Source organism: Schistocerca americana, chromosome X, assembly GCF_021461395.2.
Source record: "Schistocerca americana isolate TAMUIC-IGC-003095 chromosome X, iqSchAmer2.1, whole genome shotgun sequence".
In the NCBI taxonomy this organism is placed as follows: domain Eukaryota; kingdom Metazoa; phylum Arthropoda; class Insecta; order Orthoptera; family Acrididae; genus Schistocerca; species Schistocerca americana.
In genome coordinates, this window is record NC_060130.1 from 803568950 (window position 1) to 803583030 (window position 14081).

General features: G+C 43.0%; 1 protein-coding gene across 1 annotated transcript in view; it reads left to right on the plus strand.

Moving 5' to 3' along the window:
* Nucleotides 1-6059, plus strand: part of LOC124556330 (serine proteinase stubble) — a 175394-nt gene extending 169335 nt beyond the window's left edge. The window contains exons 8-9 of the mRNA XM_047130300.1: nt 2412-2569; nt 5057-6059. Coding sequence (XP_046986256.1) covers nt 2412-2569; nt 5057-5212 — 314 coding nt within the window. The 3' untranslated portion in view covers nt 5213-6059. The remainder of the gene's footprint in view (nt 1-2411; nt 2570-5056) is intronic.
* Nucleotides 6060-14081: the final 8022 nt, after the last annotated feature.

A 14081-nucleotide genomic window follows, 5' to 3' on the forward strand; every position in this document is an offset into this window, starting at 1 on the left:
GATTGGAATCTTTGTTGTGGATGTCATCTTTACCATGGAAATACCTTGTCACCTAATATGGCCACATACTACTTCCGTGGCGTAAATCCACCTTAGGCAACAACGAAGCTACCTCTTCATGCTAATTAAATGTCCCATCCAACGCGTAACTTCTTTGGGCGTTAGCTGCACATAAATCCCATCTGTTGAAAATGTGACAAGTGGTGATTCAGTGTACTATACTATTTTATTTAAGTCATCGCTGGTCTAAGCTACGTGGCAATAGAACTATTGGCATTGTGCTACTGTGCTTGTTGTAGAAGTCAGATGTTTGAGGAACTCACTTAAGGAACTATCGACGGGTGGACACTCAAGGTCATGCGCTTATATTTCTAACGTCTGTCTACTGCAGAATTTTAAAATACTTTTTACGCTGCGTGTATTGTCACATTTATAAAGACCGAAAATCTCCTCTGTAGAAACAAACATCGATTTGGCAAATGACGATCACGAGACACTCAGTTTGCGCTGTTCGTGCACGAGATCGAGAGGGTAACATATGCTGGTATCCAGGTCGATGCTTGTTCCTTGATTTAATAAAGATGCTCGATACAGCTCCGCACTGTCGCCAAATGTACAAAATACGAACGTACGGAATATCAGACCAGCTTTGTGACTGGGCTGAACAGGTCTTAGAAATTAGAATACAGCATCTCAATGTTAACGGAGGCGAGCCTCCGGACATAAAAGTAACTTTGTGCGTACCTCAAGGGCGTGCTTTCCGACCATTTATTTTCAAGATATACAAGGAATGTTCAAATGAAGAGATAAGAAACTTTGCAACAGCCAGACAGGTTTAAATTTGCATATGCCGCTTTGGGATAATGTAGTGAGACACGTAGGGAATGGAAGAAATGCGTCATCTCCCTCTAAAAAGTTCAAATCTGTGCCCTCAACGAGCAAGGTGATGCTCACTGTCTTTTCCGACGTGCAAGGTTCGATACGCATCGAATTCCTTGAGCACGGATAAACCGTTACAGCGACGTGTAGTGTGAGACACTCCGTAGTCCGCCCTACAGCCTGGACGCGTTGCCCTGCGAATTCAGCATGTTTGGTCCGCGGAAAGCGTTTCAACTCGGATAACGAAGTGGAGGACGCAGTGGAGGGCTGGCTCCTTCCACAGCCACAGGAATACTTGGAACAGAGAATCCTTCGGCTTGTGGAACAGTGGGAAAGTTGTGCTCTGGCCTCTCTCGATTACATTTGAATAAAGACTTCACTTATACTCTCAGAATTGTTTTGTGCCTTTTCTTTTGAACATCTCTCTCGCATATAAATGACCAAATAGATGATGTCGGAACGTCCATGGGGTTGTTCGCGGAAGAACTGTTATAGACGGACAAGTGGCCACACTAGAAAAATGTTGCAAGATGCGGCAAGACCTGCAGAAGATCGATGATTGCTGTAAGCATTTGCAGTTGACCCTCAACACAAACAAATATAACGAATATTGTATTGTATTGTATGTTAACCGGGGGTATAGAAACGACGCAGCGGTCCACAACCCCACGACGACTACCGCAGTCCACTTCAACCCTCCGCCGCCCCACACCGAACCACTCTTTCAGGGTTACTGTGCGGTTCGGCCCCCGGTGCACCCCCCCTCCCCCCCACTTTCACACCAGCCGAATGTAGCCCCGCATGTTTGCATGGTAGAGTAATGGTGGCGTACGCGTATGTGGAGAACTTGTTAGCCGGCCGTTGTGACCGAGCGGTTCTAGGCGCTTCAGTCTGAAACCGCGCGACCGCTACGGTCGCAGGTTCGAATCCTGCTTCTGGCATGGATGTGTGTGATGTCCTTAGGTTAGTTAGGTTTAAGTAGTTCTAAAGTTCTAGGGGACTGATGACCACAGATGTTAAGTCCCATAGTGCTCAGAGCCATTTGAACCATTTTGAAAACTTGTTTGCGCAGCAATCGCCGACATAGTGTAGCTGAGGCGAAATAGGGGGATCCAGCCCGCATTCGCCGAGGCAGATGGAAAACTGCCTGAAAACGACGCACAGACTGGCCGGCTCACCGGACCTCGGGCGGATTCGGGCCGGGAATCAGGGGCTCCTTCCCAATTCAGAAAGCCTTGCGTTAGACAGCACGGCTAACCGGGCGGGTAGAACGAATATTACATAAATAGGGGATTAAATACATTACTGTATGATAACGCGATTGCAGAACAATTATTGGAATCAGTCATATCCATGAAATATCGTGGACTATACATATGGGAGGATTTAAAATGGAACGACGGCATGAAACTGATAGCAGGAAAGACAAATGTCAGACTGATTTTCATTCAGGTTCATTCACTTTCATTCCGGTTGCTATATAATTGTTGTGTGGAGGAATGGTGATAAGAAGAGTGTGGCGTTGTGTGCAGGCGTGGCGACCGTGCCGACGGTGCTGCAGGAGGTGGACGTGGAGGTGATCGCCAACGACCGCTGCCAGCGCTGGTTCCGCGCCGCCGGTCGCCGCGAGACCATTCACGACGTCTTCCTCTGCGCCGGCTTCAAAGAAGGCGGCCGCGACAGCTGCCAGGTGACAATCGCAAATACACTCATTTCATTTTTTATTTACTTCTGCCTGTCCTCCCTCCTTTATTGACTCATATACTTCTGTTGGCAGACCCGTTCATCTACACTCGTATCATAGTATACTGCGTTATTCCTAATTACCTCCGGGGTTTCAAAAGACGACTGCGCGAAAGCTAAAACACATACAGAAAACTGACGCGTATCAATTTATATAACATGTCTCCAAGTTTCTAATCATAATACGCATAGTGGCGTACTTGTGGAGTGCACCACCAGGATAGGCGTGTCAGAACACGTAGACAAACCATCCACTCCCTATTGTCGCATCGAATTAATTACGCCTGCAGGTAGGCAACCCGGTGAACAGATTTCTAAACCGGACTGCTGACTTTGCACGTTCTCAGGCAGGAGCAGAACTGACTTTAATGAGTTTCATGCGTGTATTGGCGTTTGCTGCGTCACAAATGTTGCCCATATTGAGCGTTCGTAATGGAAGTTAAAAACACTGAGAGATGCCCTATCCACTGATACGTGTCTGTTTTCTACTTACAGGGGCTGGACCAAAATATTGGAACACCAAAGCACAACACATTACCATCCCTAATATGGTGTAGGAAACCGTTGGGATTGAAAACAACTTCAGTCGTCTCGGAATGTATAAATACAGCCCCTGTATGGTTTTCAAGACAATCTTATATCATACATTCTGCAAAATAGTGGCAAGTTCAGTAACGGTGATGAAGGTGGACGACGATCACGCGTATTTCTCTCCGAAGTTGACTACAAAGGCTCAATAATATTGAGATCTGGTGACAGTGGTGGCCAAGGGAGATGCGAAACTGTATCGTCGTGCTCACAAAACCAATGTGAGCTGCGTGAACAGAGGCCCTGTCGACTTGGAACACGCCATCATCCTTGGCCTACCCCTCCACTTCTTCATACATATGGTCACGATGGCAAAAGGCATCTCTCGCTCTGCAGACTGTCTAGAGCGTACGTCCTGCGGCCGACTGAGTTACCAATCCAACTCCTTTACTGATTCATTCCTTCCGCATTTTGGAAAGTCTACTAGCATACAACATTTCTTTCACTCTCAGCCCTTGGTGGACATAGAAACTCGCCGTCTTCGTCACTGATGGACTCTGCCTGATTACTGACTCACATGTCATTCTCTTCTACATCTTTCTTCTCTGAGTTGTCGCACAGCCCTAGTCGAAAAAGGTTACATTTTCTTTCTTTACTGGCCCATGATGTAATAATAATTGTAAAACAGCATTGATATATAAGCGAAAGTCAAATTAAAACGAGACGGACATAAAAAAGTAAGTAAACTGTTATTATTTCAAAAGCAATCGCCTTAAGTGTTAATACATTGACGCCTTCGTGGACCTACACATTGCAAGCACTGTTTCGATTACGCTGCAGAAATTTTGCTGCGAAGCCTCTTGCACATCCACCATACAGTTCCAATCTCTCCCCAACCGATTTCCATATTTTTAGTGACCTGAAGGAAGAAATTAGCGGCCATTTATTTGCTTCGAATAATGGGGTGCAAGCCTGGATGCAGTCATGGTTCCATAGGCAGTCGTAAACATTTTCCCATGAAGGAACTGATCGTCTTGTCTCACAATGGGATAAATGTATTAATAGTTATGACGATTACTTTTGAAATAATAAACAATTTACTTACTTTTTTCAATCTGTCCCGTTTTCATTTTACTGCCCATTATATTTATTAAATTAAAAATTATTTTACACAAACATAATTTAATTTTCCCATTTATGTATTACTCAGAGTTTCCATTTTAAAAGAAAAAAACCTCCTCGTGCACAGCCAATCAACGGTAAGCATCTTTTTCTTCCAGAACTTCAGAAAACCATACCCATATGGTCATGCAAGAAAATGAGTGTTAGAAAGAAAAGAGACAGGTATTTTTTTTTTTTTTTTTTTTTGCACGCCCACTGACGGTACAGTACTATATTACTTATGCATTTGTATTTTTGGAAGCAGATATAATAATGAATAATTTTCTATGTTACTGCATGAACGCCGAGTCACACTGACAGAAAGAAAATGTTTCTGAAGTATGTCTTCCATACATGGTCGTACTGCATATCCGTATTGCGTAAAAGCGGTTCAATGCATATCTTAATTTATGTTATGTTTAATTTTGACGCTGTTTTCTATTCACTTTGCTACATGTGATGGAGGATAACGTTCTTTCAGCATGGTGAAAAAAGCTTAAATAATTTTAATGAGCGTTTCTTAGTCTGTTTCCTAATTTGTATTATGTATCGTGTGCCTACAGGCAAAAGTTACGTTCACGAGAAGAAACTGATCTAAACTCTTTCGGTAATTAAAGCTTTGTATCCCTCTGATGCCAGTCTGAAATGATCTCTGTCTCCTGCGCTGAATGCTATTTAAAACAGAAATGAATTACAATTTTTTTTCCAGAAACACCAATGATTTACTGTAACTCTTTGTACACAGGGCGATTCTGGTGGACCGCTGACGACGACAATGAATGGACGTAAGGTTCTGATCGGTCTCGTCTCGTGGGGTATTGGCTGCGGCCGAGAACACCTACCAGGAGTCTACACCAACATACAGAAGTTCGTGCCTTGGATAGACAAAGTCATCCATTAGCTCCTGCTCGCGTGCAGACACCGATATTGTACCAAGGAAATACGTTCCACAGACTACTCAAGAGGTAACATAGTTCCTTTGAGGTCTTCCGCGTGTGGAAGTTCGTTAACGCTGTAATCATCTTGTTTTACAGAACTGTGTGAATATGTCTCGTTTTGTTTACTGCCTGTATGGAAAACCCAAGTGAGACAATCGTTTAACTTATAGCGGTACGTTTTCTATGTGAGCGATAACAGGCAACAGACATTTGAAATAGGACATGCGTCTTTCATTCGCCGATGTGGAACACAGGGTCATGTAAAATAATAATTATTATACCCAACGAGAGCAGGCAGTGCGGTGAAGCAAGCTCTCTGTAATACCAAACTGAAGGTACACTGTCTTTCATGCAAAACCATAGGTTCGTTTTATTGATAAGATAAACAAATGTGTGAAGTACAAGTATAAGCTTCGAATTTCTCTTTCATGAAACATGTGCAATGTATTTATTTACTTCACAAGAATACCGTTAGCCGCAGCGTAACATTTGTACACTGACGCTGTTCAGCAACGTAATTATGTTTTGTGTATGTATGTTTCTAGAGCGAACCGCCAACTATTAAACGACCTTTACTTATCAGTCCTGGCATCCAGAAGTAGTGTATTAAGAATGTGAGATTAAGTGTTTCTCTTTTATGTTGTAGTACATTGTATAAAACCATGTGAGCGATGAACTGTAGGACGAAAGTTCAGCTTCTAATGAGAGATGTGAACTCTCGCATTTGTAATGGAAGCTATCATTATTTTTAACAGCATCTATACTATGCCAGTGATATTTTGTACAATAAATTATTAATTTTGTAGCTGATGTGACTGTTTTGAGTGTGCCCCAAATATCTGTAAATTATTTAGTTTTTCGTAGAGATTTTAAGCAATTCCTATAGCTCTTCTGGGAACAGACCAATCAGCAGACATCTGTTTGACATACATTTTTTTACTGTGCACCATGTTATCACATACCATGAAAATGACTGTTTCACGAGAACAAAATTTATAATAAAACAAACATTTTCAGTGAACTCAGATAAATATTTTGTCATGCATACATGTGAAACAATTCATTGTATGAAACTAACACTTCACAAAATATATAGGGGCAGTTATTACTATAAAAATAAAGACTTAAATGAAAAAAAGTTAGATGAAAATATTCAAGACTTCAACCATGAAATGAGACAATTGATTAGTGTAATCTATCAACTGATATCACGTTAACACAAGAAAATATTTACAGCTCCTTCAAAAAACATTATAATGTTCTATCTGTAGAAATTGTTCTTCTACACTCCAATTATAATACAATTTGTATTTTGTGAAACAATGAAGATGAATTGTAATTATTATTTATTCATCAAGGAATTGTCAATTTGGTAATGGAAGGAAGTGTGTGTGTGGGAGGGGGGGGGGGGGGGGTAAAAACTGCAAAGAAAACCCAGGCTTGAATACAATAAGCAGGTTCAAACGGATGGAGAGTGCGGCAGCCATGCGGAGACGAAGATCCTTACACAACATAGACTAGCTTGGAGAGCTGCTTCAAACGTCTTCAGACTATATATCATAGTAACACAACATATTATTTATTAAGCATGTCCTTACACAACATAGACTAGCTTGGAGAGCTGCTTCAAACGTCTTCAGACTATATATCATAGTAACACAACATATTATTTATTAAGCATGTTTGGGAATTATTAGATGAACATCCACCATGCACATTTAAAATGTAATGGATATGCAGTTGCAGTGCGTAATTAATTACAAAACAAATAGCACCACACTGTAAACTACACCACTTACATCAAATTATTTATTATAATAAAACTCATGAAGAAAAAATAATGAAAACTGGTACATCTACATCTACATCTACATCTATACTCCGCGAGCCACCTTACGGTGTGTGGCGGAGGGTACTTATTGTACCACTATCTGATCCCCCCTTCCCTGTTCCATTCACGAATTGTGCGTGGGAAGAACGACTGCTTGTAAGTCTCCGTATTTGCTCTAATTTCTCGGATCTTTTCGTTGTGATCATTGCGCGAGATATATGTGGGTGGTAGTAATATGTTGCCCATCTCTTCCCGGAATGTGCTCTCTCGTAATTTCGATAATAAACCTCTCCGTATTGCGTAACGCCTTTCTTGAAGTGTCCGCCACTGGAGCTTGTTCAGCATCTCCGTAACGCTCTCGCGCTGACTAAATGTCCCCATGACGAATCGCGCTGCTTTTCGCTGGATCATGTCTATCTCTTCTATTAATCCAACCTGGTAAGGGTCCCATACTGATGAGCAATACTCAAGAATCGGACGAACAAGCGTTTTGTAAGCTACTTCTTTCGTCGATGAGTCACATTTTCTTAGAATTCTTCCTATGAATCTCAACCTGGCGCCTGCTTTTCCCACTATTTGTTTTATGTGATCATTCCACTTCAGATCGCTCCGGATAGTAACTCCTAAGTATTTTACGGTCGTTACCGCTTCCAATGATTTACCACCTATGGCATAATCGTACTGGAATGGATTTCTGCCCCTATGTATGCGCATTATATTACATTTATCTACGTTTAGGGAAAGCTGCCAGCTGTCGCACCATGCATTAATCCTCTGCAGGTCCTCCTGGAGTACGTACGAGTCTTCTGATGTTGCTACTTTCTTGTAGACAACCGTGTCATCTGCAAATAGCCTCACGGAGCTACCGATGTTGTCAACTAAGTCATTTATGTATATTGTAAACAATAAAGGTCCTATCACGCTTCCCTGCGGTACTCCCGAAATTACCTCTACATCTGCAGATTTTGAACCGTTAAGAATGACATGTTGTGTTCTTTCTTCTAGGAAATCCTGAATCCAATCACAAACCTGGTCCGATATTCCGTAAGCTCGTATTTTTTTCACTAAACGTAAGTGCGGAACCGTATCAAATGCCTTCCTGAAGTCCAGGAATACGGCATCATTCTGCTCGCCAGTGTCTACGGCACTGTGAATTTCTTGGGCAAATAGGGCGAGCTGAGTTTCACATGATCTCTGTTTGCGGAATCCATGTTGGTTATGATGAAGGAGATTTGTATTATCTAAGAACGTCATAATACGAGAACACAAAACATGTTCCATTATTCTACAACAGATTGACGTAAGCGAAATAGGCCTATAATTATTCGCATCTGATTTATGACCCTTCTTGAAAATGGGAACGACCTGCGCTTTCTTCCAGTCGCTAGGTACTTTACGTTCTTCCAGCGATCTACGATAAATTGCTGATAGAAAGGGGGCAAGTTCTTTAGCATAATCACTGTAGAATCTTAAGGGTATCTCGTCTGGTCCGGATGCTTTTCCGCTACTAAGTGATAGCAGTTGTTTTTCAATTCCGATATCGTTTATTTCAATATTTTCCATTTTGGCGTCCGTGCGACGGCTGAAGTCAGGGACCGTGTTACGATTTTCCGCAGTGAAACAGTTTCGGAAAACTGAATTCAGTATTTCTGCCTTTCTTCGGTCGTCCTCTGTTTCGGTGCCATCGTGGTCAACGAGTGACTGAATAGGGGATTTAGATCCGCTTACCGATTTTACATATGACCAAAACTTTTTAGGGTTCTTGTTTAGATTGTTTGCCAATGTTTTATGTTCGAATTCGTTGAATGCTTCTCTCATTGCTCTCTTTACGCTCTTTTTCGCTTCGTTCAGCTTTTCCTTATCAGCTATGATTCGACTACTCTTAAACCTATGATGAAGCTTTCTTTGTTTCCGTAGTACCTTTCGTACATGATTGTTATACCACGGTGGATCTTTCCCCTCGCTTTGGACCTTAGTCGGTACGAACTTATCTAAGGCGTACTGGACGATGTTTCTGAATTTTTTCCATTTTTGTTCCACATCCTCTTCCTCAGAAATGAACGTTTGATGGTGGTCATTCAGATATTCTGCGATTTGTGCCCTATCACTCTTGTTAAGCAAATATATTTTCCTTCCTTTCTTGGCATTTCTTATTACACTTGTAGTCATTGATGCAACCACTGACTTATGATCACTGATACCCTCTTCTACATTCACGGAGTCGAAAAGTTCCGGTCTATTTGTTGCTATGAGGTCTAAAACGTTAGCTTCACGAGTTGGTTCTCTAACTATCTGCTCGAAGTAATTCTCGGACAAGGCAGTCAGGATAATGTCACAAGAGTCTCTGTCCCTGGCTCCAGTTCTGATTGTGTGACTATCCCATTCTATACCTGGTAGATTGAAGTCTCCCCCTATTACAATAGTATGATCACGAAACTTCTTCACGACGTTCTGCAGGTTCTCTCTGAGGCGCTCAACTACTACGGTTGCTGATGCAGGTGGTCTATAGAAGCATCCGACTATCATATCTGACCCACCTTTGATACTTAACTTAACCCAGATTATTTCACATTCGCATTCGCTAATAACTTCACTGGATATTATTGAATTCTTTACTGCTATAAATACTCCTCCACCATTGGCGTTTATCCTATCCTTGCGGTATATATTCCATTCTGTGTCTAGGATATCGTTACTGTTCACTTCCGGTTTTAACCAACTTTCCGTTCCTAATACTATATGCGCACTATTTCCTTCAATAAGAGATACTAATTCAGGAACCTTGCCCTGGATACTCCTGCAGTTTACCAATATTACGTTAACTTTTCCTGTTTTTGGTCTCTGAGGACGGACGTTCTTTATCAACGATGATAATGTGCTCTCTGGTAAGCCGTCAGGTATTTTATCGTTTCGCCCAAGGGGGGGTCCCTCTAACCTAAAAAACCCCCGTGTGCACGCCACACGTACTCTGCTACCCTAGTAGCTGCTTCCGGTGTGTAGTGCACGCCTGACCTGTCTAGGGGGGCCCTACAGTTCTCTGTGGAAGAAAAGTTGAATAATGTGAAGCATCTGAGGTATGAATGAAATCAGGTAATTTTTGGGGATGTGGTCTACCTATGCAGTTAAATGAAAGGCTCTTTGTTTTGTTCCATATACTTCTCACCCCTTTTTGTTTATGAAGGTTCTTCCGACACTTGTAATAGATGTTCGTTTTATGTATATAATAACTGCACTGCATCATAAAATGACTCAGGTAAGCTGCTATATTACAATTGTTAACTTTCTTGCTTGGCAAGAAACAACTTTATGGAGGACAAGTTTTGTAAGGTTAAATCAGAATTTTGTTCTACACTCCTGGAAATGGAAAAAAGAACACATTGACACCGGTCTGTCAGACCCACCATACTTGCTCCGGACACTGCGAGAGGGCTGTACAAGCAATGATCACACGCACGGCACAGCGGACACACCAGGAACCGCGGTGTTGGCCGTCGAATGGCGCTAGCTGCGCAGCATTTGTGCACCGCCGCCGTCAGTGTCAGCCAGTTTGCCGTGGCATACGGAGCTCCATCGCAGTCTTTAACACTGGTAGCATGCCGCAACAGCGTGGACGTGAACCGTATGTGCAGTTGACGGACTTTGAGCGAGGGCGTATAGTGGGCATGCGGGAGGCCGGGTGGACGTACCGCCGAATTGCTCAACACGTGGGGCGTGAGGTCTCCACAGTACATCGATGTTGTCGCCAGTGGTCGGCGGAAGGTGCACGTGCCCGTCGACCTGGGACCGGACCGCAGCGACGCACGGATGCACGCCAAGACCGTAGGATCCTACGCAGTGCCGTAGGGGACCGCACCGCCACTTCCCAGCAAATTAGGGACACTGTTGCTCCTGGGGTATCGGCGAGGACCATTCGCAAGCGTCTCCATGAAGCTGGGCTACGGTCCCGCACACCGTTAGGCCGTCTTCCGCTCACGCCCCAACATCGTGCAGCCCGCCTCCAGTGGTGTCGCGACAGGCGTGAATGGAGGGACGAATGGAGACGCGTCGTCTTCAGCGATGAGAGTCGCTTCTGCCTTGGTGCCAATGATGGTCGTACGCGTGTTTGGCGCCGTGCAGGTGAGCGCCACAATCAGGACTGCATACGACCGAGGCACACAGGGCCAACACCCGGCATCATGGTGTGGGGAGCGATCTCCTACACTGGCCGTACACCACTGGTGATCGTCGAGGGGACACTGAATAGTGCTCGGTACATCCAAACCGTCATCGAACCCATCGTTCTAACATTCCTAGACCGGCAAGGGAACTTGCTGTTCCAACAGGACAATGCACGTGCGCATGTATCCCGTGCCACCCAACATGCTCTAGAAGGTGTAAGTCAACTACCCTGGCCAGCAAGATCTCCAGATCTGTCCCCCATTGAGCATGTTTGGGACTGGATGAAGCGTCGTCTCACGCGGTCTGCACGTCCAGCACGAACGCTGGTCCAACTGAGGCGCCAGGTGGAAATGGCATGGCAAGCCGTTCCACAGGACTACATCCAGCATCTTTACGATCGTCTCCATGAGAGAATAGCGGCCTGCATTGCTGCGATAGGTGGATATACACTGTACTATTGCCGACATTGTGCATGCTCTGTTGCCTGTGTCTATGTGCCTGTGGTTCTGTCAGTGTGATCATGTGATGTATCTGACCCCAGGAATGTGTCAATAAAGTTTCCCCTTCCTGGGACAATGAATTCACGGTGTTCTTATTTCAATTTCCAGGAGTGTATTTATGACTCTGTGATAGTATTCCATGTGTGTCATCCTGGAGTTGTATTTATTTGGTCTGCATACAACAGAATGTCATGTTTACAGAGTTTTTATACACATTTCAGTTGGACATTTTACCTTCGCTTTACACTATCTGTTCGTTGTCTGTTCAGGGTGAGTTACAAACTATTGCCACCTAGAATAACTCCGAAAGTGTGATAGTAGCTGAAAAGTTTGTGGGATAAATGTTGCATGGGACAAAGGAGGCCATAATGTCGCTTTTTTTTCTTTTGCTAGGTAGAGTCGCTTCAGAGATATGGAGGTCAACTTTATTTTTTTTAAATTGGGTGCCATAGTTTGGTACTTATATTCTGATAGCGGCTATCGAGAAAAATCCAATGGTGTGTAACAGTAAAGTCTGTGAAGGTCAACGAAGGTTAAAAAGGTGGTATGAACGCCTATTTACGGAAGGTGTTCGAAGTTATGACCGTTGGTGTCAATGCAGTGCTGCAATCTTCTTATCATGGATTGAGTGGTATTCCTTATCACTTCGGCACTTATTGAAGCACATGCTCTGACAATTCTCTCTCGTATATTGTGCAAATAGTAAATATTCGCGGTATACCACGTATCCATCTAACGTGCCATTGACATGTAAACACCATTCGATGGTTTCGCAGTTCAACACTAACAGGAACGGTAAGACTAGTATGGTCTAATCGAGCGAATGCGAATGATGTAATCCTTCGAAGAAGAAGTCGATATGCTTCTCACTTACGGAGAATTCCAACGAAATTCAGTGAGAGCTAGAGACTTATACGCTGAAAGATATTCTCAACGTTCTCACCCTACACGTCGTAATTTAAATATGTGTATGATAAATAGAGAAAAACTGGATCTTTAACGCATCGGAAACATATCCGGCAAAGGAAAACTACTAACGAGGAAACGGAAATTGGTACTCTTGTCATTGTGGTTCGAGATCCTTGAGTTAGTTCGCGTCAGGAAATCTGGCATGAGCCGCCATAAACATCGTCCTCACCATTTCAGTCTCCACCAAGAATTAATTGGTACGGATTGTATGCATCGCATTGAATTCTACCCATGGACTTAACTTCAGATTCTGAGGGATGACACATTTATTAATTTGATTTTATTTACTGACAAGGCTACATTCACGAACCATGGTAATGTTATTTTGCATAACATGCATTACTGGGCATCTGAAAATCCATGTTGGCTGCGGCAAGTTGCGGAGAGAATAGTCAAAAAATGTTCAAATGTGTGTGAAATCTTACGGGATTTAACTGCTAAGGTTATCAGTCCCTAAGCTTACACACTACTTAACCTAAATTATCCTACGGACAAACGCACACACCCATGCCCGAGGGAGGACTCGAACCTCCGCCGGGACCTGCCGCACAGTCCATGATTGCAGCGCCTTAGACCGCTCGGCAGAGAATTGTCAGAGCACATGCTTCGATAAGTGCCGATGTGATACGGAATACCACTCAATCCATGATAAGAAGATTGCAGCACTACATTGATACCAGTCGTCATCACTTCGAATACCTTCTGTAAATGGACGTTCATGCAACCTTCGTTGACCTTCAAAGACCTTAGTGTTACACATCATTGGATTCGTCTCGATAGCCGCTATCAGAAAATAAGTATCAAACTATAGGATCCAATTTTAAAAAACCAACGTCATATTATGACCCCAGTTGTCCCATGCAACTTTTGTCCAACAAACTTTTCAGCTCCTATGATACTTTCGGAGTTATTCTTGGTGGCAATAGTCAGTGGCTCACCCTGTATAATGTTGCCATCTGTCACTGTGTGTTTTACGTTTGTTATTTGCTTGTGGTGGGCTGTCTATGTGTAGACTGGTATTCTTTTGTTTTATGTGTGTGTATGCGTGTTTTGTATTATAAGTGGTGGAGAAAAAGGGAATTTTGAGTATAAGGAATCGTTATTGTATATATTCTTTTAGTGTCTCTGGTGGGAGATTAAGTTATTATTTATGCTCGTTATGATCTACATGTTAGCTTGTTACTGTTTTAATGGCTGACAGATCAGGGAGTTGTTACTAATGTTGATTTCGTCATTTATTAATTTCCTGTTCATTGTAAGGGCACTGTGTATGCGGAAGTTTTCCTATGATGTTACAAGTTTTCTTTTGTAATTGATTATTCTATCAATTTTCATGTCCTGTTGGATCTTGGCTGGATCATGCTCACGCTTTAT